Source organism: Cupressus sempervirens, chromosome 3 (genome assembly GCF_028749045.1).
Source record: "Cupressus sempervirens isolate cs-2001-9-10 chromosome 3, ASM2874904v1, whole genome shotgun sequence".
In the NCBI taxonomy this organism is placed as follows: Eukaryota; Viridiplantae; Streptophyta; class Pinopsida; order Cupressales; family Cupressaceae; genus Cupressus; species Cupressus sempervirens.
In genome coordinates this window covers 18,938,067-18,961,914 of record NC_143120.1, presented here as the reverse complement: position 1 = coordinate 18,961,914, position 23,848 = coordinate 18,938,067, and the positions used below count along the sequence as shown (strand labels likewise).

Genomic DNA, 23,848 nt, shown 5'->3' with positions numbered 1-23,848 from the left:
CATCATTCGAATGAAAATTAGTTATCATAACTAATAACCCTATTAACTAACCATTTCCAATTCATGTAATAGCATATTATTAACCAGCATCTTCCATTCCACATGAAACATAATGAATAATCAATATTTCCATTCATATGCAATCAAAATGAGTAACTAATTTAACCACCATTTCGGATTAGTTTGAAATATCAATGGCTAAATGAATTTCAAAATCAACACAATAGGGGATGTAACACTACCAGATTGTACTAGGCATCATAATACAATCAAAGATTTTAAATCAAATACTGCAAACACCAATCACCAAATCAACAGATTTTCATAGAGCGAAAAAGTCTTCAAAGCAGCACCAATTACTTCCATGCCAAGGCGTCCATGGTCAAGATTAAATCTCCCATCAAATACGATTTATCATTCTACATCTGCTAATAACGAAAACCATCTAATTTGATGGGTTGTTGCTCATATTGGGCACCTAAGGTATTGCTACAATATAGTCTCAAATGGTAAGACATATTATCAATCTGTAATTACAAACCAAAATTAGATGGCGATGACTATGGGGAACCTGTGTAGCGATCAAACAGTGGACAGATAGTGAAAGATTGAAGTTGGTACAAGGATGATTGAGGTAGTCGACTTGTCAATGCACAAAAACCATTGAGAATGATAAAGCAATATTAATAAATCAGCGGATCGTGTGATAAAAGACATCAGTCATATTGAAGTTACGAAGACTGAGTCTGTTTGTTTAATAAACAATGAAGTGGACAGTGATCAAATTAAGGATGAGCATATGTATACAGCCATGATTATATGGCCACTATACACAGCAATAATATGCAGCAATTACTATCAGGCAATATGAATCATATTTAATAAACAAATGGCTGAAGACAGTAATTATTTCATTTGGTTGGACTTCCTTAAAGACAGCAGCAACTTCATTAATGAGAAGCAATAAATATCTAAATATAATGATATGTTTGGAGCAAGCAAGTATTAACGATAAAAATTTACCAATCATAAGCGAAGTGTTTATACAAAAAGTTGTGATTAAGAAACAAATCCAAACAGTGGATAATATGTTCGACGATATAATAATTAAGTATGATTTGTTTAAAAAGATGCCTCATCAAAGAGATGCAATTTCCATTAACAATTGATAATTATTTAAAGGATTGTTTCATCAAAAGGTTGCATGCCTTCATTAAAAGGGCATATGAAATATATGATAGGAAGATACAATTCATTGTTTGAGATGGTTATGAATAGAGTCTGTCTATGATAAGAAGAGCATGGAATAAAAGAAGATCCTTCAAGTGTGGTGTGTCCAATGAGGAATATACAAGTTGAGAGCAGATATAAAGGAAGAGTGAGTGAAATAGAGAATGTGCATGTGATGTGTATGATAAAGGTATATCATATAAACCAACAGATATATTATATACAGATTTACAATAGTCTATGGAAGAATTATAAAGAGAAATAAGTGCAGATTTGAGAAAAGGATAAGTGCATTCAAGGCAGATTTATATGAAGAAATTATAAAGGACAGGTTTATATAAAGAGATTATGAAAGGCAGATTTGAGAAGATCATTTAAGGAGCAAAATGCAAGAAGAAAGGTATAAGAGTTGAAGAGATATTATGTCCATCATCACTTGAGATAGAAATGTTGTCAAGGTGGGATTCCAGACTTCAAGTGAAGTTGGTGCTTTTCTTTTAGGGGTCAGTGCCTCTTGTAGGTTGGTGACTAGTTGGTGCTTCCAATGAGTTGGTGCTCATAAACTTAGGGGTTGGTGCTTTTAATAGGTTGGTGCCTACAAGCATTTTAAGAGAAAAAATATTATTTATCGCAGTTTTCTCCCGCATTGGGTTTCTATGTAAATATTGTGTTATTGTGTTCTCATGTGCATAATTGTCAATTTAAGTTATTGATGGTATTGTAATGGATAAAGTTTAAATTGGTAAGAGTCATTGTTATATTGATTTGCCCCCCTCACTTAGTATAAGTGTGTACACTTCAATTGGTATCAGAGTCGGTGCTTTTGAACAAGACTCATCACTTAAAGGAAGATCCTAGAGAACACAAATAGCTAACCATTATGCATCTCACAAGACACCAACTTTTGACAGGACAAACTATACATTTTGGAGTATCAAGATGGAAGTTGAAAACTATTGGATTTGATGTTTGGCAATCCATTATAGATGGTTATAGACCTCCTTCTACACCACCAACAGATCAGGACAGAAAGAGGAAGAGTGAAAATAATGCCAAATCCAAACATGCCATTCTACACAATCTAGCAGGATCTGAGTTCACAAAAAGTCATGCATTCCAAATCAACAAAAGAGATATAGGACAAATTGAAAAATGTTAATAGAGGAGCTGACAAAGTGAAGAAAGCAAAACTCCAAACCCATCGAAGAATATTTGAAAACCTTGAAATGGAAGATGACGAAGATGTAGCCATAATCTTACTTCGAGTTGATGATCTTGTATATTCAATAAAGAGCATTGGTGAAGATATTGATGAACAACTAGTTGTTGAGAAGATACTAAGATCCTTGCCAATGAAGTTTGATTCTAAAATGTCTACAATTGATGAAATGAAAGAGCTAGACCAACTAATAAAGCATGAACTACATGGAATTCTTTCTGTTAATGAAATGAGGATTGAAGGCAAAGCACCTAAAACGAAAAATATCCTTCGAATTATCTAAGAAAGGAAAAACAAACTAGGTTTCAAGCGAAACCTCATGTAATGAAACCAATGAATCAGAGGTTTATTTCTTGAAAAAGAGGAATGGAAAGTATAGGGGAAAGTTCCCTTCAAATGTTTCAACTGCGGAAAGGTGGGACATTATGCTTCCAAATGTCCCCAGAACTGTAGCAACTCCAGTGAAGATGAAAAGGAAATTTATACAAAGAAAATAGGGAAGAAAAATTGAAAGTACAACCAAGAGGAGAAATTCCACAAACACAAAAAGAGCCTCTAATTAAAGAAAGAAAGCAGACTACCAGAAGAAAGAAGTGATGAATGTCAAAGTAGTAATGAAGAAGACGAAACTCTTTTTGGCCATGGAGAGCACAAACAGCGAGCAAGAAGATGTTGATGGGGCATCTAGTGAGAAGAGAATGTAGATGTGATGGAAGAGCTACGCTATACACAAAAAAAAAAGAGAAATTAAAAGGGAAAACCACTAAGAACAAGATGCATGTTAAAGAAATCTCAGAAACTCTAGAAAATTCGAACAAAATTATTAATGGCTTAAGGACTCAACTAGAAGAAGCCAACAAGTTAAGAATGAAGTGAAAAGAAAACTAAATGCAAAGGAATTGGATTGTGCCAAATTAGAACAAGAAATTGAAAGTTTGGAAAAGGACTTTTAGGAAACTACCATCAAATTGAATAAGTCTCAAATTTGAAAGGAGCTCTGAAATTCTAACTGATATCACTGATAGCCAAAGGCCATCTTCTAGCAAGATGTTGAAGGCTATGAAGGAAAGTCAAATAAGCATGATTATACGTTCAAAGGCTTCATCAAAACAAGAAGTGGCATGGTAGAGTCACTTAAGACATTGAAAGAGTCAGAAAGTGAAAGATATGTCAAAGTTTTGATAAGCCCTATCAAAAGTAAAGATAGCAAGGTCACTTTCAGAAAATCCTTCCCTCAGAGGCAAGTGTATACATCTAAGTTCCAACATGACTCTATGGATATTTCTACTCGTGTAATTAGTTTGGCCACAAAACAAGAGGATGCATAATACAAAATGGAGACCTTTGTGGATGGAGAAGTAAAAATTCTAATTCATATCCTTAACAAGTAAATTATAACATTGTATGTTATAGGTGCAATAACTATGGGCACTAGCACGACATTGCAAATATGTCTTTATGAAACCATGTAAAGAATGTAAGAGAAACGGTACCAAGGATAATATAAAGGAAGGGCTACCTTGCTATGGAGAAATAAGCATGAAAAAGACAATAAAAAGGATGATTTCACGAATGTGCACTATGCACTCCATGCTCAAGTGATGTCTCAAAGTTTGTAAGGAGAAGCACGGGTCAGGAAGAGATAAGTATAAGATTATCCTCCAGCACTTATGAAGAAAAGAATGAAATGACATACGAAAATTTTGACCTCAAATTCCACTCCAAAGGCCACCAAAAATACAAACTACTAATTGTTACATCCCAATTTTTGACCTAACTTGAAATATAGCCATTGAGGTTCGCATGAAGTTAGTTGGCAGTTTAATTTGTTATAATCTAGCGAAATGGTAAGATAGTTAGTTGTTATGATTTCAAGTGAAGATGACATGTTAGTTGATTAATAATCACGAATTCATGGAATTGAGATGAAGGTTAACTGTTACGATTATTTATGATTAAATCATTTATAATTTAATTACGGAGAAATTCCTTGCAGGAAGCATGTCGAAGGGGGGAAACATTGTTAGAAAGGAATTAGGCACAGGAGCATCACCATCACTGAGCAAATGGGTAGAGGACCTAATGACTTGGAACTGAATATATCTGCAGAACCCACATGAGTTATTTAATAAATAATTTGATTAAAATAATTGAGTTAAAATATAGAACATATCTCAAAGGATTTTAATATATCTTTCATCACATTATTTTAATTAATATTTATAAACGTGCATATATGTATAATGATTTAGCACCATTATAATTTAATAATTAATAAAGTGATGGTGCTTGTACATATTAGATTTTAATAATTATAATAACTTTTAAAACTTCCTATTGTTCTTTCTTCCTTTCCATCCTCCTTTCTTTTTCTTTTAGAATTCGATTTGAGAGGCATTCGAATGGCCATCTTTATAACTGAAGGTAGCCGAAGAGCTAAGGCTGGCCAAATTAAATAAAATATCTTGGATCATTTTTGAAGACAACCTTTCTATATACTCTGCATTTTCTTTTTACCTTATGGTTGGCCGAAGCTAGTAAGTCGGGAGAATCTTAGTCGACAATCGATTGTACATCATACCATTTTAGGTTGAATTCCATTATTCTCTTCTTCACCGTCGACCAGTTTAGAGAAAAAGGGTGCCATGGATAATCTTTTAATCCGGCCGTGGAAGGAAGAAATCCCTTGCTACAGGTCACGATTAAATACTTTCTATTACTTGTTGTTTTGTCTTTTATACTATAGGTCATACCAAGTCCGAGCTCTATATTTTTATTTATTTATTTCATTTATCCTTGATAGAGTCAATACTGTCGTCGGATTAGAATTCTAGACGAAATGTAATAAGACATAGATCCTTAGACATAGCTTTCCAAGAATTCGTTATTATGCTACTTGTTTACTACCAATAATCATGAGAATGTCTTTGTTATATAGAGGATGTAAAACTATATTAAAATCCATGAATCAAAGATCCTGTCCATCATATTATATTTCTTTCCATGCATTTAATAAAATGTGTTAAAGATGTCATAATGTTCAAACACCAAGGAAACTCACCAACAAGGATGCCATTAAAGGTGAAGAGGTATAAATTAAGATAAAATAATGTATGCGTTACATAGGCATTATGAGACTTTGGCCTGATGAAACATATATGCAGATAAGTATCTTTGATCTAGTGATTATTTTGAGCAGAGAAATGAATAGAAAGTGTAGTTGGATATGTAACTCCCAACCACAATCAGTTTTTACAAAATAGTCCAATGTCTTGTTCTTGATTTAGATTTGATTAACCATGAGAACACTTAGATTCTGGATTTGGAGGATAGAGAAATTAATTGAGTAGCATATATTATAAATCAATATCTATGCATATGTATTTTCCATCCTTTATTTGGTTCAACATATTCTCATCAACCGGTTAAGATTGATTAGTAGAGATAATCCATTATGCTATCTATTGATATCCGAGGTGTTTTATGAATCCAATCATTTAAATGATCCTGAGCTTACACCAATTATACAGTCCATTGAAACTGAGATAATCTTGATTATTGGAATGAATCCATATGATTGCAAAGCTTTAACATATTACTAGGCATGAAATTAGAATATATTGACACCAAGGAATTCACCTGGCTGAGAGGCCAATGAAATGGTGAAGAGGCGGAGATAATCTATAAGAATGTGGAAGAGAATTCAATTTATTAAATATTCGATTTTGAAATCTTTAAAGAACATAATTATGTAATGACAAAGTGTGAAATGCTGGATGTACGTAATCTTCTTGAATAATTGACAGAGTCGTCTGCTCTGAGAATTCCAAATACCTTGGACTCACCCAATTGTGTAGCCAAGGAGATGGGTGATGAGATGAGAGAAAGGAATCATCAATATTATGAATCAGTATCAAATATGACCGAACAACATTTATCATTTTTAATATGAATAAAATAATAGCTCATGCATATTCCTATTATTGTGATCTCCTGTTGCCAAGTCGTATGGTGATTTAATTACCAAGAAGCCCAGTGGATGGCAAGATGACCCATGTTTGTTCCGGGTAGGGAGGGCCTTTCTCATTAGAGATCGTGTGGGGATAAGATTTGGTCCGAGGTTGGGTGGTTGAGCCCCTGACAATGTTTCACCTCTCCTTAAGTGCCAGACATGCAACAGACAAAGATAAGTCATACGTTCAATTGTTTATCGGAAAACAAGTATTATCACTCTTATATAGGAGGTAAGATTAAATTGAGTTATTTCATTGTTATCGTCATTTTACTTTCATTTATATGAATAACGAATATAAGTATATTTTCTAATCTTGAGTTACTGTCATAGTTAAGTAATCGAAAGGAAAGGAATCCGAAGCCCTAAATGATTGAGTGACAGCTGGAACCCTACATGATACAGCGGTTTCGGAAGCCCTAATTGAATCCATGGTGTTGGAAGCCCTATTTGAATCAGTGGTATCGGAAACCCTAAATTGAATCCATGGTATTGGAAGCCCTATTTGAATCAGTGGTATCGGAAGCCCTATTGAAATTAGTGGTATCGGAATCCCTAAGTGATACAACGATATCAGAAGCCCTAAAAGACTCCAATGGTAAACGATGTCCTAATTGTTACAGTGGTATGTGATGCCCTGATTTTAAATATAGTGGTATTTAATTGTGATCGTCATTTGATTTTGAGAAAGCGGTTTTTAGATGATAGTCATCATGTGAAATTGTTATAGTATATTTGTGGATTAACTCGGGTGGTTGCAGAAGTATCCCTAGTTTGATTTCGATCTCAGTTTTCCGAGGTATGTTTATTTTCAATTTCTGTAGTAATTTCATTTGATGGTATTTCAAGTTTATAGTTAAGAAATTTTGTCTAACTGATTTTAATGGTAAATCTTATTCACATGAACATGAATGATACAATTGTCTTCCTATGAAATGAAGTAATAACTGTATTCTTTGAGTATGTTAGATGTTAATTTAGACTCAGGAAAACCGGATGTTACATATGGTATCAAAGCGCTGGGTTCAACACTGAAACCTTGGGTCCAACACTATTTTTGAAAAACTGAAAATGCAATGTTGAAAAAGATTTATTTTTGCATAACTAGATATTGCAATCAAAACTGGAAAAAACACACTGGAAAATCTTTCAAAATAGCCAGGAAGGCAGAGATGATATAAAATGGACAAATGTATAAACTATAATATCATAAAGACGAAACCTAATTAAAAAGATAAAAAGAATTGGCAAGTCGAGTGGTGGAGATCGGGTTTGTAGACCCAATTTGAAATCCTTGGCCAAGGTGGAATTAGGCTAATTTGCCGAACAATTGATCTTTGTTGATTGTCCAGACGCTTCAATTATTTTGGCGAATAACTATTGGGACTTCAACCCACCTAAATACTCAAATGGCAAGACCAAAATGATACATATGCCTTATCCCTAGGGAGGGCCATTCTCAATAGAGAATGAGAAGATTAAAATGGGTCCCGATGTCGAGGCTTGCGCAATCCAAACACAGTTTCTATAATCTGGTAAAAACTTATCAAAATCCATCATGATGGCTAAATAATTCTTTATGCAATTAATGACAGAAATAAATTTTTACCTATTTGAACTTGAACTAAAGGAAAACAAAACTGTGAACCATGATCCTTTCTAATGTTGGTTAAACGACAAGATCATTATGTGCTCCAATATGGAGTAAACACACTTGCATAATTGGAACTATCAATGCTTGTTTACAAATGTAAACTTTGACAAGATGGGCATGGAAGCCTAAGTTATACAAAGGGAAAAGATGAATTTCCAAATACTAGCATATGAATGACGAGCCACTCGATAAGAATCTTATGAAATTGTTTCAGATGCTTATGATCTTGATTTGATGTATGATGATCTTGCATAGTATATCATGTTTTTACCCTTTGATACACTGCTATACATGTATAATACACATGCAATGTTGACTTTACATATTGAGTTATTGTATATTGCTTTGGAGATGAAGTGCATATTCTAACATGAAATGAAATGCTATTGTGATAAGATGGGCAAAGAGGCCGAGGTTACATAAATAGAAAAACATGGATCTAATAATCTTTTTAGGTGATCTGCAAGTTTATCGGGACGATCTACCCATTAATAAGTGTCTTATGCCAAATGGTATGTATGAGTGATTTAAATTAAGAACTTGCTAGTTGAAGAATTTCAATTTTGACTGCTTATCTTACTTTCAGTCATTGAACCCTGAAAAATCCTCTTAAATGAAAATATCAATACAGAATCGAACTAATGATATGGTGAGTGTCTACATGAGTATGATAGGAACATGAAATAGAATCAACTCAAATGATGCTAAGAAAACCACAAGTACGATAAAGAGAACTCGGGTGAATACGTGTTTAATTTTATGTTACCATGCAAGTATCTTTCTGGAAACTTTAAAGTAAAAACGGATCTTGAGTTTCGATTATGATTTTCATTCTAACCCAATTGAGAAAAGAAATGATATCACAATGTTATAGATATCTTGTATTTGGAATATTCTTTTAGTGTCTAAATTGCAGAGGTCATCGAGGATGATGAAACACGAGGGGAATGGTACGTTACATTCCAATTTTTAAAAAAATTACTCCTTTATAATGTTAATTACAATTTCAAGCTCATCGAGGACGATGAACCACAAGGGGAATGGTATGATACATCCCAATTTTTTACCTAACTTGAAATATAGCTGTTGAGGTTCACATGAAGTCAGTTGGCAATTTAATTTGTTATAATCTGGCAAAATGGTAAGATAGTCAATCGTTATGATTTCAAGTGAAGATGACATGTTAGTTGATTGTTAATCACAAATTCATGGAATTGAGATGGAGGTTAACTGTTACGATTATTTATGATTAAATAATTTATAATTTAATTACGGAGAAATTCCTTATAGGAAGCATGTTGAAGGGGGGAATCAGAAAGGAATTAGGCACAGGAGCATCACCATCACTGAGCAAATGGGTAGAGGACCTAATGACTTGGAACATAATACATCTGCACGACTCGCATGAGTTATTTAATAAATAATTTAATTAAAATAATTGAGTTAAAATATAAAACATATCTCAAAGGATTTTAATATATCTTTCATCATATTATTTTTATTAATATTTATAAACATTCATATATGTATAAATGATTTAGCACCATTATAAATTAATTAATTAATAATTAATAAATAATGGCATACTACCCAGTAATGTTAGCTAGAAGTTGTGGCATGGGTGTCTTATACTAGTCGATGAGTTGTTTAGCATTGGCACTTCCAGAAGCTTTGAATTCCTTTTTTATTCTTTAATTTGAATTCAAAAATCCAAAATTACAACTACTTCATATTGAACATGAAGAATCTTGTGGCATCTTGCTTAACACATTCATGTTTTCCATAATTTAGCTTAGTGTAATGTCCCATCACACACCAGAGATAGGTAAACAATCATTGAAGGCCAACGGCAAATCCATATGACAAACTAGAGAAGGTGAGAAAGGGTGTTTGTAGAACAAAGGAAGGAGTTTGAGTATGGTGGTTTATATGGATGACCATGAGACTATACATATGACATACAATGACAAGGGGTAGTTTGCACATGGAGGTCAAGACAGGTTGATCGTACAGTAAGAGAACTATATGGGGATTATTGTTTGAGGGTTGTAGAGTGGTGTAATTAGTATGGATGTCTATGGGACATATAGTTAAGATCTATGAATCTCAAGTTATCTCCTTTGGATGTTGCAAATAATTAATTCCAATGCCACAATGACCAAATACTTCAGATTTTGCAATTAGAGTTTCCTGGAAATGATCTTCTAATGTAAATGCACGTTATCAATGGAATGAAAACCCAACTGATTGTCATCGAAACCAGTGATATAAAGAGTTTCACATTCAACATTAGCACTACAGATTACAATAGGCATGGGACAAGAACCAAGCAAATACAAATCAATCTCCAAATGAACACAATCAACAGATTTGGCACACAAGTGAAAAATCAAAGTGATATTTCCAATGGCAGACTAGGGTCGCAGTAAACCACCAAAACCACAGAAAGCAAACTAGGGAGGATCTTCCACCTCTGAAACTGTGCATGAACACCTTTAGCCTCCAACTTCTAGAAGTACAAAGAAGAATCAAATTAATCCATGATTTTTACAATGCCCAACCAACTCTCTATAAAAGCCTCCATGCTTCTTGGGAGTTAGAATGACACGGGCCAACAATATTTTATTAATTTATCAATTGGGCCCCCCTTATTTATTCATTAAAATAATTAATTAAAAGGTCCTTTATTATGTTATTTAAATTCTAGGACCACTTAATGAATTAATTTAATTTAATTATTACATTAAAATTTTGGGGACATCACACTCGAATATAAAAGTGGAAGCTTACTGTGGTAATTTTGACTACCTCAACTACCTCCCAAGCCTTCACAAATCATAGATACAAATGTAGAATAAAAATCTATGGCATGAAACCTACATGCATATTGGCTCTCTTCACTTGTAGCATATCAAAATTTGCAAATTTATAGAGAATAACTATACAAGACTACAACCTAAAATAACATATGCAACTAGTAAACCACATATTGGAGGGGAAAAATGAGTCCAAACTACACATCCATATTTGTGCATCCAAAGAGAGGTGGACCTCAATGAGATATGTTCAATTTTTACAGCAAGAGTAACACAACGGGAACAACAAAGAACAACTAAGAGATTAGCAAGATTAGCCTTCTTATTATCTAAAATTCAGTTACAATAGACCTGTAACATGTAGTCTTACATGTCAGGCATACAAACCTGATTACAAATTGAAATTCCTTAGCCTCAAGCTTCTGAGAGCTAATCTTATAATTGATCCCTAGACTAGGGATAACTAACTAAATCTATAAAGCTGTGTGACTAGCAAGTCGACCTAAAAGGATTACATTTCCCAATATGAAGGAAATGTATTATGAAATTTAGGCCAGGACTCAGATCATAAGCATCTCCCTCAAATTGATATAACAAGAAGAGAGATCCCAAAGGTAGGTCCGCCACAAGTTAAATGACATCGAGAAATGATACAAAGAGCTTTGTTGATTGGGAAATCCTACGCAAGATCGAAAAATATCAATTGGTTGTGAAATGTTAAGAGTAGTAAAGTCCCACAAAGAATCCAAGAGATCTCAGTTATGCGAAGAATTTAACCAAGGTGTGAACCTAGGGGAAAGAGAAACATGATGCCAAGAACACACCATAAGGTGCACAACTAGTAAAGATCAGCATTAAAGGTGTACCGCAAGGAACTCAAAAACTACGTAGATGCGAAAGTTGAAAAGCCAAGAACCTAATATGCTCCTGCATTAGATACCTGGGGTAATTGAGAAGTGTTCCTCTCACTTTACTAGGCTAGAAGAAAACCAAGATGATCAACCTTAGCCTAAGAAATTCATGAATAATCTTCAACTGATTTGTCCTTCCACTTGACAAGATATTCTTGAAACTGCTCACCTCTAATTCTTTTGTTAATTTTACTATCCAAAATCTCTTCTACCTCATCTATCTGCTTCTTAGGGTATTGTTATTGAATATTTGATCCATCATTGTCACTAAAATCTACCTCATGATACTCATATAAGTCTGCAATATTGAATATAGGTGATATTCATGTCATTCTGCAACTCTTCTTCATATGCATTCCTTGAACCTAATCTCCTCAAGATTTTACATGGTCCAAACTTCCTTATCTTCAGCTTGTTATATATGTTCCAACAAGAAATCTACAGTTCTTCAAACATATCATCACTTCATCTCCTGCCTCAAACTCCTTTTGTCTTCTCTTCTCATCTACCCTCTCCTTATACTTTTGATTCATTTTCTCTAACTGTTTCTGAATTCATCATGCAGATCTCATGACTAATGTCTTTTAACTCGGATACTCCTTTAGGATTCATGCCTATGATTATCTCAAAAGGCATCTTCCTTGTACTCTTATTTATTGAATAGTTATATGAAACCTCTGCTTGTGCTAGGACTAATTCCCAATTACCAATCTTCTCTCCAACCAAGCATGTCAACAAGTTCCCTAAACTTTTGTTCACTACTTCAGTTTGTCCATCTATTTGAGGTGAAATGTAGAACTAAATTTCAAATCAGTATTCCTCTTCCTCAAAGTGTCCTAAAAAATAACCAACAAACATATTATCTCTATCTGAAACTATGCCCTTAGGTAACACATGTAATCTTACTTCTCTGGAAAAAATCTACTATATTAATTGCATGTGTAGTATTCTTACAAGGTGTGAAATGTGACATCTTGGAAAACCTATCTGCTGCCACAAATTTAGAATCACTACCTCTCACTATCTTAGGCAAGTAAGTACAAAATCCATGCTAATGTCATCTCAAGGTCTAGGTGTATACTGTTTACCGTACAGGTAAAGAAATCAACGCATACAGACAATGAACACAAACAGCAGAATTATATTCGCAATAGTAGATGGATTGATGATTTACAATGATCCCAGACGGGATATAAATACTACCGCCGAACCTTCCCGAAGGAATCTGTCGGCCACAATTATTTTATCCGCTACAAACTATTTACCGCCAGACCGTCGGCTACAAAAACACCGCCGGACCGTCGGCTACAGAAACACCGCCGGACCGTCAGCTACAAAATACCGCCGGAACCATCCAGTCGGCTAACACCATCCCCCCCAAAAAAACAGTCGTCTCCTGACGACTCACAAAATTAGGAGACAACTTACAGACTACAGAAAATCTAGAGAGAAGGGGGCGTCCCAGAAGTGTGGTGCTGGCGACGTAACTCATACACCTGTTCTGTCCTGATGTGGAGATCTGTCTGGATCTGAGAGTTGACTTCGACGGCCTCCTTTAGAAGAAGTGCCGCGTCCATGGCCTGCGTCCTGGCTAACTGCATCTCGTGCTCAGCCGCATCCTTATCTCGAACCGCTGCCTCTGTACTTTTCTTAGCCAAGTCCTCCTGCACCGCGGCTGCCAAATCTGCCAGTAGTGCTGCCCGCTCTGTGGCCGAAGCTGTCTGCTAGGCGGCCAAGTCGGTGGCTAGTTTCTGTCTAGCCTCAGTCTCAGCTGCCAATGATCGCTCTGCTGTAACCCTGTTCGCCTCCGCACGCTGACGACCGTAGTAAACATCTTTGTACAGTCCCACAACCTCATGTGCCAGCTTCATCATAGGAGTGTCAATGGGTCCCAATTCCGGCTCTGTGGCCCAATCGGCCAGCATCTCAGCCCCTGTCTATAAAGCAAGTCTCGAATCGCCGAGGACAAATCCCACGGATATATGCTCTGATCAAGTGCCACTCCCTCCGCCGAGTTAGGGCCTGAATTGCCACATCGTGGCCCTTCTTTAATGCAGATTTCATAGTCCTGAGGTAATCCCGGCACCTGTCCTCGTCTGACCCATAGTCTTCCTTGGCGAAGGCCTCCAATGACCATTCTGCATCACTGTTTCCCTCCTCGTCAGCGGGAGCCATGCCCACATCCGGTGCCGCCGTCTGTGTTGTTAGCACAACCACGGCATGTGGCATTCCCTCCTCCTGAATCTGAGGCTGGGGTTCCGCTGGCCATGTTTCTGAACGCCTAGGAGACTGAATGGAGGGACCCCGCTTCGTCGGAGTGAGTCGGAACTGCTGCCTCAGAAACTCACTAGCTCTATCCATCACCTCCGATTGGTCGACTTGCGCAAGCTCCATGTTTACCTCCGGTACGGGCTGGGCTGACTCGGCCTTTGCTAAAAAAGATGATGAAACGGTGACCACTGCATCACAATCAATGACCTCCAACCGAACCTGCGACTCAGACTGTGATAGTGCTGACTGTGTGGCAGTGACATCCACTGGGGCAACTGGAATCACCTCCGCTACAACCGTCGGCAATGGCTCGGCAACTATCCGTGGGACGGCATCCGTCACTGTCTGTGGAACCACCTCCGTCACTGTCCGTGGGACATCTGCCTCCGCCGGAGGAGTCATAAGAACCGAGGCATGGCACTGACCAAATGCCGGAATGACTGACGAAGAGATAGTCAAGTGCGCTGAAGTTGACAGCTGAGGCGGGGAAAAGAATGTGGGCCCACCACCTGCTGTCTCACCGTCAACTTCAACCAATGTGCTCTCCTCTTCTACGGATTCAGCCCCGTCACTCATCGAAGTGCCCTCTCGTCCGCTATCTGTCTCTCCGGAAGGGGCCAATTCGCGGAGTACTTTCTTGTGACCTGCTGCTAATCCTCCTGTATCTAAGTGTCGCCAGTAGAATATGGGAGGCTCCCCGTCTGCCAACACGAACGCATACAGACAATGAACACGAACAGCAGAATTATATTCGCAATAGTAGATGGATTGATGATTTACAATGATCCCAGACGGGATATAAATACTACCACCGAACCTTCCCGAAGGAATCCGTCGGCCACAATTATTTTATCCGCTACAAACTATTTACCGCCGGACCGTCGGCTACAAAATATCGCCGGAACCATCCAGTCGGCTAACATATACAATCCCACATTATGACTACTTCCATTAGCAACTTGATAAACTCTACAACTCTGAACAAATTCTCTTACATCTTTCTGAATTTGAGGACAAAAGCAATTCTCACTTACCAAAGCCAATGTCTTGTCAATACCAAAGTGTCCAGCTAATCCTCCACAATACTTTTCTTTAATCAGATTATCCATCATTAAATTCCTAGGTATACATAACTAAAATCCTTTGAATAACATACCTTCTTGAATGAAATAGTCTAACCATCTGCTTCGGTCTACTGCAATAGGTTCTCTGCAAGCTTTCCAAGGTTTTGCAAAATCATGGTCATCTCATACACATTCTTCAACTCCTCAAGTCCAAGCACTTCAATCCTCATCCCTGTCAGAAAATTCCATCTGCTACTCAAAGAATCAGCAAACTTATTTGACTTACCACCCCTATGCTTCAACACAAATGTGTAACTTTGCAAAAATTCAACCCACCTCATATGTAATTGGTTCAACTTACCTTGACTGTTCAAATATTGCAATGCTTGATGATCGATGTACGACACAAATTCCTTGGGCAATAAGTAATGTATCCACTTCTTGAAAGCTTAAACTATGGCATAAAATCCCTGATCATTAACTAAATACATTTTGTTAGCATCATTCAACTTTGCACTAAATATGTAACAGCTCCACCTTCTTGACTCAAGACTACCCCAATTGCATTCCCACTTGCATCACAATCAACTTGAAATACCATATTGAAATTAGGTAAGACTAACATAGGTTGTTTAGTCACCTTTTCTTTAACAACTCAAAACTATTCTCTGCTCCAAGTGTCCATTTGAATCCCTTCATATCTCCTCTCATTGTCTCAGTCGTAGGACTACAAACTGAATTGAAATTCCTAATAAAATTTCGATAGAAACTAACCAATCCATGAAATGATTTTACCTCCCCAACACTTTCAAGTGTAGGCTATTCAGTAATTGTTTTAACCTTCTTAGGATTCATCTTCAACCCATCAAGAGAGATTAAAAATCCAAAGTACATTATCTCCTCTTTCATGAAAGAACATGTCTTGATATTTATCAACAACTTCCCTTCCCTTAATCACCACAACAATTGCCTTGCATGCAACAAATGATCATTTTTGGTCTTACTGAAAATCAGAGTGTCATTTAGATAAACAATCACAAACTTACGCAAGAATTTCTTCAATGCCTCATTCATTAGCCTCATAAAAGTACTCAGTGCATTGTTTAGTCCAAAAGTTATTACTAACCACTCATACAATCTTTCATTTGTCTTAAATGCAGTCTTTCAGTTATATCCTTCTTTGATTGTGATATGATGATAACTACTCTTCACATCAATCTATGTGAAATACTTAACTCCACTTAAACAATCAATTATATCATCCATTGAAGGCAAAGGAAACCTATACTTCACTGTGATCCATTTCCTCATGAATATCTGTCATTGGTAAGGCAGCTTGATTGGATCACAGAGATGAAAAGGTACATTGAGTTTGAGGTGCCAATGAAGATAAGAAGGTTAAGTATACTTGTACAAAGTTAAGAGGTCATGCATCCTTATGGTGGGAGCATTTGCAGGTTGATACACAAAGAAAAGGTAAGAATAAAATCAAGTCGTGGGATAGGATTAGATATCCACCTTATTCATCTATGTGTCCACTCTGATGCCATAATAGAAAATTGGCCAAAGATGCTTACAAAATATTATACACAAAATACAATGCTTCTTATTTTTCACTCAATCCATATTACATATCCTAAATTATAGGAATCCTATAACAACTCTCCTAAATAAATGAATTGATTTAACAACTCAAATCCCTATAAACATTGTACAACAATAATATATTACCTAAACATAATATTTTAACAAACACAATATGATAAGTTGTTACTCAACAACTCAATATTTATATACATAATCTAACAAACCTTATTATTGTATGCATCATTGTTATATGCAACCTATGATGCAATATTTCTAACACCCATGTGCAATTCCCAGCAGCTCCAAGAGATTTCCCCCTCAAAGAGGCTATCAATATATAGTGATATGAGTCTTGTTATTTCAATACAATATTGCTTTTTTGTTTCTATTTGCAGCATATAATTTTTGTATCAGTTATTTGGCTAATCTTTTGGATGAAGGAGCTTATTATCAAAGGTGGGTATATCACTTTCTCTAATGCTTTGTCTAAAATCATGGGATAAGGAATTGACATCTTGCATCCATTTGCCTTTGTTTCTCATTGCTTTCCCAAACAACCCATCTAACCAATCCCAAGTACGCAATCAAAATCTAAGCTCAAAATGTTTCCTTTCTTTGCAACACCCCCTCTACAAAATTAGACTACGTTTAAAATTATAGAAATATTATTGGGGCAGTTTGAGATGAGACGCAACTGTAAATAGTCAATCACTTTGATGGCATTATAGCAACAATTTAATCAAGTCTCTCCCTTACCTAGCCTACTCTAGTCCAGCTTTCTAATCCAATGCTTCTACAATCTAGCTTTCTAACTCCTCTACTAACACCAATATAATGAATTCCAAATGAGAATGTCTTGGCCTTTTTATAGATGTTCAATTACAATGAAGGGCCAAGATTGATTCAAGATCAAGGGCCAGGATTCATCCCTACAAACCCTAAGTAGGGTTGCCAAATTTGTAGCCAATTACATGAAGGTACCAATTCATGGGCCAATATGAAAAATTACAATGTTTTTGATAGCCAGTGGGAAATTGTAATTGAATGTGCTTGAAATTGGAATTTTCTAAATGGAGAAGACAACTAGGTCCCATCTCATCATCCTTATCTTGTAAATCTATTTAATATTTTGACGAAGAGAATATCTCTTGATACTCAATATTTCTAACTTTGATTAACTCTTCTGATACTATCAATCTCATGTGAATGAATGTGTTGCCTCATATTCCCCAATTGCTTCATCTTTCTAATTTTCTTCATCTCCTGAAAACTTTTCTCGTGGCTTGACTTGAATTTGCAGCTCGAACTTGTAAACTTGATCTATCTTGAACCCCTTGAGGATGTCTTCATGAGGTTGGATCTTTCTTTCTCACATTGAATCCTCGAGCTTGAAGTCCTATTGCTTGCACTTAGGAACTTGAATCTGGAGCACCTTCTTGAAGTCTCCTTGTTTCCTTATCAGCCTGCTCCTTCAATGGTTCTCCCCGCAAATAAGAAAGGAATAGGCATCAACTTCTCAAAATCGATAGGCAACATAAAATAATAACTTACATCTTTATGATTTAGCCCGGATGTACTTTCGGATTATGCTTGATTTCATATTTTGAAATCTGGAACAATGAAGTCAGATCCACTAAACTTCATGTCGCCTCAGTTCTTTGGAGATAACTTACAGCCCCATTAAAAGATTAAGTTTGTTGCAAATCTGGGATCAACTTTTTGCCAATTTGAGATTAATTCGCTGCCTACAAATTGCTACCAATAGAAAAAAATTGCGGTTTATATTCGCAGAGGCAAATCATTGTGAATTGGTGCTAAAATGGATCACAATGCCCTTTCTTAAATAGGTGATTAGCAATATGAAAAGTCCCCTTGCATGTAGAGACCGACTTTGGCTTAGATAGCCAAAAGAGTTAATTTGAATTAAATCGTTTACAACCCCTTTGAGGTTGACCCATTAGATGTGGATTAATGTTGTTATATATTCAATTTTGATAAAAATTACAATTCATTTCACCCTTGGCCAACCTTGTGCTTGGAAAATGCATGCAATGGAGGGATAGACTTTAGAGGCCTATGCGGATAAAATCCTCTTGGGAGGGATGAATCGCCCTCCAAACAGGATAAGCTTTTCACAATTTAAGCATTTATCACCTTTTCGTACCTCCAAAATCAGCACTAACCTCAAGTCTTCAGTTCATCCCTAGTGTCTAGGCGCACACTAAAATTATCCAAATACAAGGCAGAGAAGGTTGGCAGATGATTTTATCAGCTGATTGAGTGGAATCTTGAAGGAGAAGAGCATTTTATTGTTTGCTTCCCATAGAGAAGGTGGAGATTACATTGCTGAGAGGACAAGTTCCGTATCGTCTCCTCATTTCTACAAATACACATTGCTTTCCAAATTCAATCAACCACTAACTCTTTTTCTCACTCATTCCGTAAATTGAAGGTGGAGATCCCAAGCATCACAACGCAAACTTACTCAAGGCGGAATTCAACTTTGTGTGAGGATTCAGATGGTGGGGTGGATATTTAAGCACAAAGAGGATAAAATGAATCCTTTGGGGCTAGTGGAATCCATCACCCTTAGAGGAATTTTCCTCATGCTCTCTTGTATTCCGCCTCCTTTATTGTCTTCTAAAACTCTTTGAAACATGCCCCAAGTCACCTATTTGTTTGCTCATAATGTAATTTGGAGGGGAGTGGATTAGATTCAAGGCCTTAAGTCCAAGGCGGATCCTAGCTAGCTGAGTAGATCTTGGGGCGGGAGCTCAAGTGTCTAGAGGATTAGTGTATGAAGTGTTGGTCAGAATTTGGCTAAGGCAGGATAAAATCCTCATTGGAGGGCGGATAGTGTCCTCCCTTGAAGAATTCACTTGTCTATTTCATCAAATTTAACTCAACTCACACCCCAATCTACCAAAAAACATCAAGATCAGACCCTTTTCAATCACTAACTTGAACTATGAATCGAAGGGAGGATTATTTGCATGACCTAATAGGAGGCAGAAATCCAAGGATGGAAAGGATTTTATCCTCAAGGGTAGGCGCATTCCGCCCTGCCCTGAGCATAAATCCTCATATAACTCGCTGCTTTCCTCCAATCTCAGTAAATCCTGCCAATTCAAGCCCAATCCTTTTGCCATCAAATCTTTTAATTTGCCTCTAAGGTATAATGACAGACATTCAAATTTGATTCAGGTATAATGAGGAAGGATTTTATGCTTAGTTACCCTGGTTTGCTGGTATGGCATCCGGACCAGGTCTGGGTTTGAATGGGTACCTAGTTCAGGTCCAATTCGCCAAAAATTCAACCAGGGTTCAACTTTGGCAACATGGTTCAACTGGTCCCAAGTAAAAATGAACTGTGGTGAATTGGTCACAAACAGATCAACTTTGCAGCAAACCACATCGAACTGGACCTTGCAGACGGTGCTTAAGTCATTTTTTTGGACATATTTTATAATTTTTTGAGTTCCTAAACCCTAAAAAGTGAATGCAAAAGGCTTATGTTGGCTTCTAACACTCATTTTTTGAGTTCCTAAACTTGAACTTGAAACACTGATACTTGAACTTGCTGTTATGATTCATGAATCATGATTTAATTTTAATGTTTTGAATCTTTGATGTTGAACTTGAAATATATGATGGTCTGATCATGATTCATGATGCTATGATTAAAAGTTTAAAGTTTATGTCTATGTTGTTTTTGTTGATTAAATGATTAAATCATATGATTGTATGATACTATTGACATTCTAATTTAACTTATGCTTCTAGGCTTCATAAATATGTATATTTTTTTTAATGATTTTACATGTTTTTGTATGAACGAACCCAAACACCTTTCCAAAATTTTGCCATACCAGCAAACCGGTTCTTCGAACTCAAACTTCAAATCGAACTCGAACTGGTAAGTAGGATTTTATGCTTTGATTCTACCATTTTCAGTCTGATTTTAACTTTGCCAAACACTTGCTCAATCTGAGGTTTGGGGGACTTGACCGATTTTGGATCTCTCACTGACATCCCTGACCTCACCAAACTCATTCTAAGGCCTGAGACTGAAAATTGTTGCTAGCTAGACTTCCTAAAATCACAACTTCTACAGCTAAAGCAAAAAAGGAGGTCCCTATTTTCAATGGGGTGATGGTGTGAAAACTTCACAACAATTCTATAAGAGAAATCCAACTGGAGAAGGAAGCGTCATAGTTGAATACATTTTAAATTAACCTTTCTGAAGCATGGACTGTGGTTCAGCAACCTGAAGACAAAACCCTTCAATGTCAGAAATGAAATGACAATGAGAGAGACTATTTAAATGCACCAAGCAATTACTAGTATTGACACACTGTGAGATAATCAAAACTATGACCCAAGTTCAGATTTTCCCATCTAACAAGGCAACCTATAATTCCGACTAACATGTTACATAGTTGTGATATTATGACTCTGGGCTATGATCAAGTGCAGCCTAGGTTCAAAAGGATCCACCTCAATGAAGCGAGCTATAATTCTATCCCGCGTGTTGTGAGATTCCAGACCAATGAGTATGAATTACATGCTGCAAAGTCAATGTTATGTATCACCATGACTCAAGTTCGACTCAGCCCATCACAATAAGGCACCCAGCACTCTAGGATACGCATGAGTGTGGCCTAGGTTGTGAAGTAGCGGACTAATGAGAATGGGGTACATGCTACAACTTCAACCCGCAATTATGATGTTTAGGTGTAATGAGTATGGTTACTTGCTGAGTATGACTATGTGACTTAAGTTCAAATCTTCCAATCTCGATATCCGTAACTCCAAATCATATTAAATGTGTGTTGTGAGAAAAAGGAGAACTGCAGAAGAGACTTCAATATTACTAAGTAGTTCAAAATCCAAATCCCTCTGCCTCTATAAGGTGACGCATATATTTCAATCCATCCACTTCAATAAGATAGCAACCTAAAGCTCCAGCTGTGCATGTTGCTGATGCTACTATGTAATGCATGTGAAACAGACACAGGTACAATTCTAGTTCCAATTCCCCGCCACAACAGAGAAATCCATAACAGCAGCCAATTGGGCAACCAAACAGAATGACCCAGGCTTAAACTCACAGAGTCAATAAATTGATTTCTAACTATACTTGGCATGTTACCACATTTTAGTGTAATGAATTTTAAAAAATTCACTAATATAATCCATTTCATAAATCTTCTTACACATAAATATGCGACAATCTGTCTTTTGGTTTAAATTACAGAGGAAAACGTAGTAGTTACAACATCCACCTATGTAATTCAACACTGAAAAAAACCAATAGTTTGTTTACAATAAATTTAAATTTTTCCGTACCCGGCATCGATAAAACCTAATGCAAAGACACCCACAGCAGCTTGAAGAAACAATTTCTTCAACAACGGAACGGAAAATGTAAAACCATTAGATTTGCTTAAATCATTTGACTCGTGCTGAGCTTGAATTAATGTGATTTTCTTTGAAAACTGCAAGGAAACTCTGTTGAAGCCTTTAGAATGATTTTTGAGCTTGGATTGCGTGAACTCTTGTGGGTGACGGTTGCTGGAGTTAAAACTTGGGAAAAAGCGCAGAAACAAATGAGTAGCAGACATGATCTTAAATTACGCCTACAAATGATCCAACGTTGTTCCGATTATAAGTTGCAAATTCCTGAGCACCTGCGGTCGAGACCTATCCATCTGTGCTAATTGTTTTGCTGCCATATCATTTAGATTTGAATCTCCAAGCACCTGTTGTGGATCTGTTGACGTGGAGGTATAGTTTACTCAAAACCAACCACTCTGGCCTAATTACTGTGTTTGGTCTTATGGGGATATGGGTTATTCTTTATGCTGCAATTGTTTTCTATCTAATTTGTAGATGTTGGATTTGTTAATTTCGAATTGGGTTTTAATCAGGGAAAAAATTCAAATTTAAATTTGATTTAATTTCAATTTTAATTACATTTTTTGAGATCGAATTAACAAATCTCTGGCCTCTGGTTTATCTAATAATACCTTCCCAAGGTAGTTTGAGACAGTTCTTATCTTAAACCAACTATTCTTAAGATCAAGCACAATGATCCTTTCCACATTCACCTTGTTTACCAAGACCTCTACCAACATGATCCTATTTGTCTTTTAACAATAATAAAATCCTCTTGACATGTTCCTACCCACTCAACAAATAATTTGGTTTCAACCTTGGATAAAGTGCTACTTCCTAGAAGCAAGGACCTAGAACATGACTAGTAGAATTAGGTCTCCATTTTGACTAAATCAAATATATCTCGGATTTCTTATGAACAACCTCGGGAACTATTGATAGTTCTGAGCACCCATTTGGACTCTTTAAACAATATCTAAGAATTGGATCTCAGTTTTGCAACTAACATGTGAAATCTAATTTGAACAACTTTCTCAGTTTTAGGCCTATTCCAGGTATTGTTTGCAAAATGTTATGCTCCCTTCAACCCTTGATGCTTGATGACTTACAATCACTTGTATGTGGTGCTTGATTGACCCAATAACCTCTCCAAATCAAATATTTCACCTTTTTACTTATGTGTGAGTTGCTACCAACAAATTCCTTGTATGCTTCCTAGCTCACCACTCACTGTGATCAACCTAAGGCAACATCATTTCAATAGCTGAATTTTTTTGGAAAATAAAACAAAAATGGAAATAGAAACTATATACAAGGCCCTAACATTACACAAAGTCATATGATTATCTAATTGTGGAATGTTGGGAGTTTTATATCCATCCAGTCAAAACCCTGATTTTGAAGATTTGTGAGGGTTTTAACTTCAAAACTATGGGTCTCACTAAGAGAACCTAAGAAGTAAAACCAAAACAAAAATTGATGTAAATAAATCCTCTCTAAGATACAATCATCAAATGTGTTTCACATTACCATTTATCTTCATTAAATAAACTTAACCATTCAACCAAAGTAAACAACAACCGCACAAAGATGCACATAAACAATTATACCAGATTTGTTGACTAGGGAAACCCTTGATCAGAGGGAAAAACCCAGTGGGAATGATGCCCACAAGATGATGTACTAA

General features: G+C 36.3%; 1 protein-coding gene across 1 annotated transcript in view; it reads right to left on the bottom strand.

Annotated features, from left to right (window-relative positions):
- Nucleotides 1-22,531, bottom strand: part of LOC149564521 (DNA-directed RNA polymerase subunit beta) — a 55,970-nt gene extending 33,439 nt beyond the window's left edge. The window contains exon 1 of the mRNA XM_089818077.1: nucleotides 22,114-22,531. Within this exon, the coding sequence (XP_089674203.1) occupies nucleotides 22,114-22,388 (275 nt within the window). The 5' untranslated portion in view covers nucleotides 22,389-22,531. The remainder of the gene's footprint in view (nucleotides 1-22,113) is intronic.
- Nucleotides 22,532-23,848: the final 1,317 nt, after the last annotated feature.